Genomic DNA, 1,199 nt, shown 5'->3' on the forward strand with positions numbered 1-1,199 from the left:
ATTTTTAAGTTCAGAATAAATTACATACGTAACTTTCATTCATGTTGATTTTTAAGTTCAGAATAAATTACATACGTAACTTTCATTCATGTTGATTTTTAAGTTCAGAATAAATTACATACGTAACTTTCATTCATGTTGATTTTTAAGTTCAGAATAAATTACATACGTAACTTTCATTCATGTTGATATTTCACGATACGACCACTTTTAAGTTTGCATTCTCATAGCTGCTGATCATGACTTTGTGTGTATTATTGTTTGTTTTTGTGCATTAGATGTATGGAGACGGTCCTCACTACCCTGAGCATGACGGCATGTACAACATAGAGATTGACGGTGAGTTAACGCAAAACTAGGAGGTCAAAGCATTTACCGGCAAAATTTCACATCAGTTTTGATACCAATTTAGGCTATTATTAATTATAGATTACTTCTCACGGATGAGGTGCATTTTCTTTGTTGTTGCTTGCTAGTGACAAAATCTGCATCAAATCCGACCTCATTTCCACAGCTGATCAGCGTCTGAAGTTTAACCCATGCATTGCCTGCTGTCCTGAGCAGGTTTAGGTCACGCTGGGATTTGGAGGGGGTTAATCCACGCTCCTAACCGGCCCTCTCTGGGATTTAAAGCCGGGTGGGGGTTGCTTTTTAACTAATTACCACTTAGGCATTTATAATGGGACGATTTGTTGTTTGTGCCCAGTCTTAAAGCCATAAACGGTGCACCTCAGCCGCAGACAGATGGAGTCCAGCAACACTTCAGCCCAACATTATCAGTCAATGAATAAATCAACCCAACACGCTCATTCATATTTAATGTAATATTAGTTTACTAGTACCTCAGTTATACTGCTGTATATATATATATATAGCTATATATGTATTAAACACAAACAAAATATTAACCAAAATTATAAGAGTATCTCAATGATACTAAATTAACACTGAGATATATATATCATTTAATGTATTTCTCATTTTAATTTTAGTTTTATAGTTTTGTTTTTTTTTATGTAATAGTTTTGGTTTTAGCTATTTTAGTACTTCAGGTTAAATTAAAAATATGAGAATGTTGGCAACTAGCTGAAAACAATCATATTTTAAAAATGTTTTATTTAATTTCAGTTAATGTTTATTTTGCTGTAATAGTTTTTTTATTGTTTTAGTTTACTATAATAACCGTGTGTGTGTGTGTG

The 1,199-nt window shown here is 32.9% G+C and overlaps 1 protein-coding gene across 6 annotated transcripts in view; it reads left to right on the forward strand.

Annotated features, from left to right (window-relative positions):
* The window catches only part of LOC107671808 (transcription factor E2-alpha-like), a 45,261-nt gene that overhangs the window by 17,183 nt on the left and 26,879 nt on the right, over positions 1–1,199 (forward strand). For all 6 annotated transcript variants that reach the window (XM_016464778.1, XM_016464780.1, XM_016464781.1 and 3 more), the window contains exon 5: positions 279–339. In XM_016464778.1, coding sequence (XP_016320264.1) covers positions 279–339 — 61 coding nt within the window. The remainder of the gene's footprint in view (positions 1–278; positions 340–1,199) is intronic.

This window comes from Sinocyclocheilus anshuiensis, unplaced genomic scaffold (genome assembly GCF_001515605.1).
Source record: "Sinocyclocheilus anshuiensis isolate Anshui unplaced genomic scaffold, SAMN03320099.WGS_v1.1 scaffold1491, whole genome shotgun sequence".
Lineage (NCBI taxonomy): Eukaryota > Metazoa > Chordata > Actinopteri > Cypriniformes > Cyprinidae > Sinocyclocheilus > Sinocyclocheilus anshuiensis.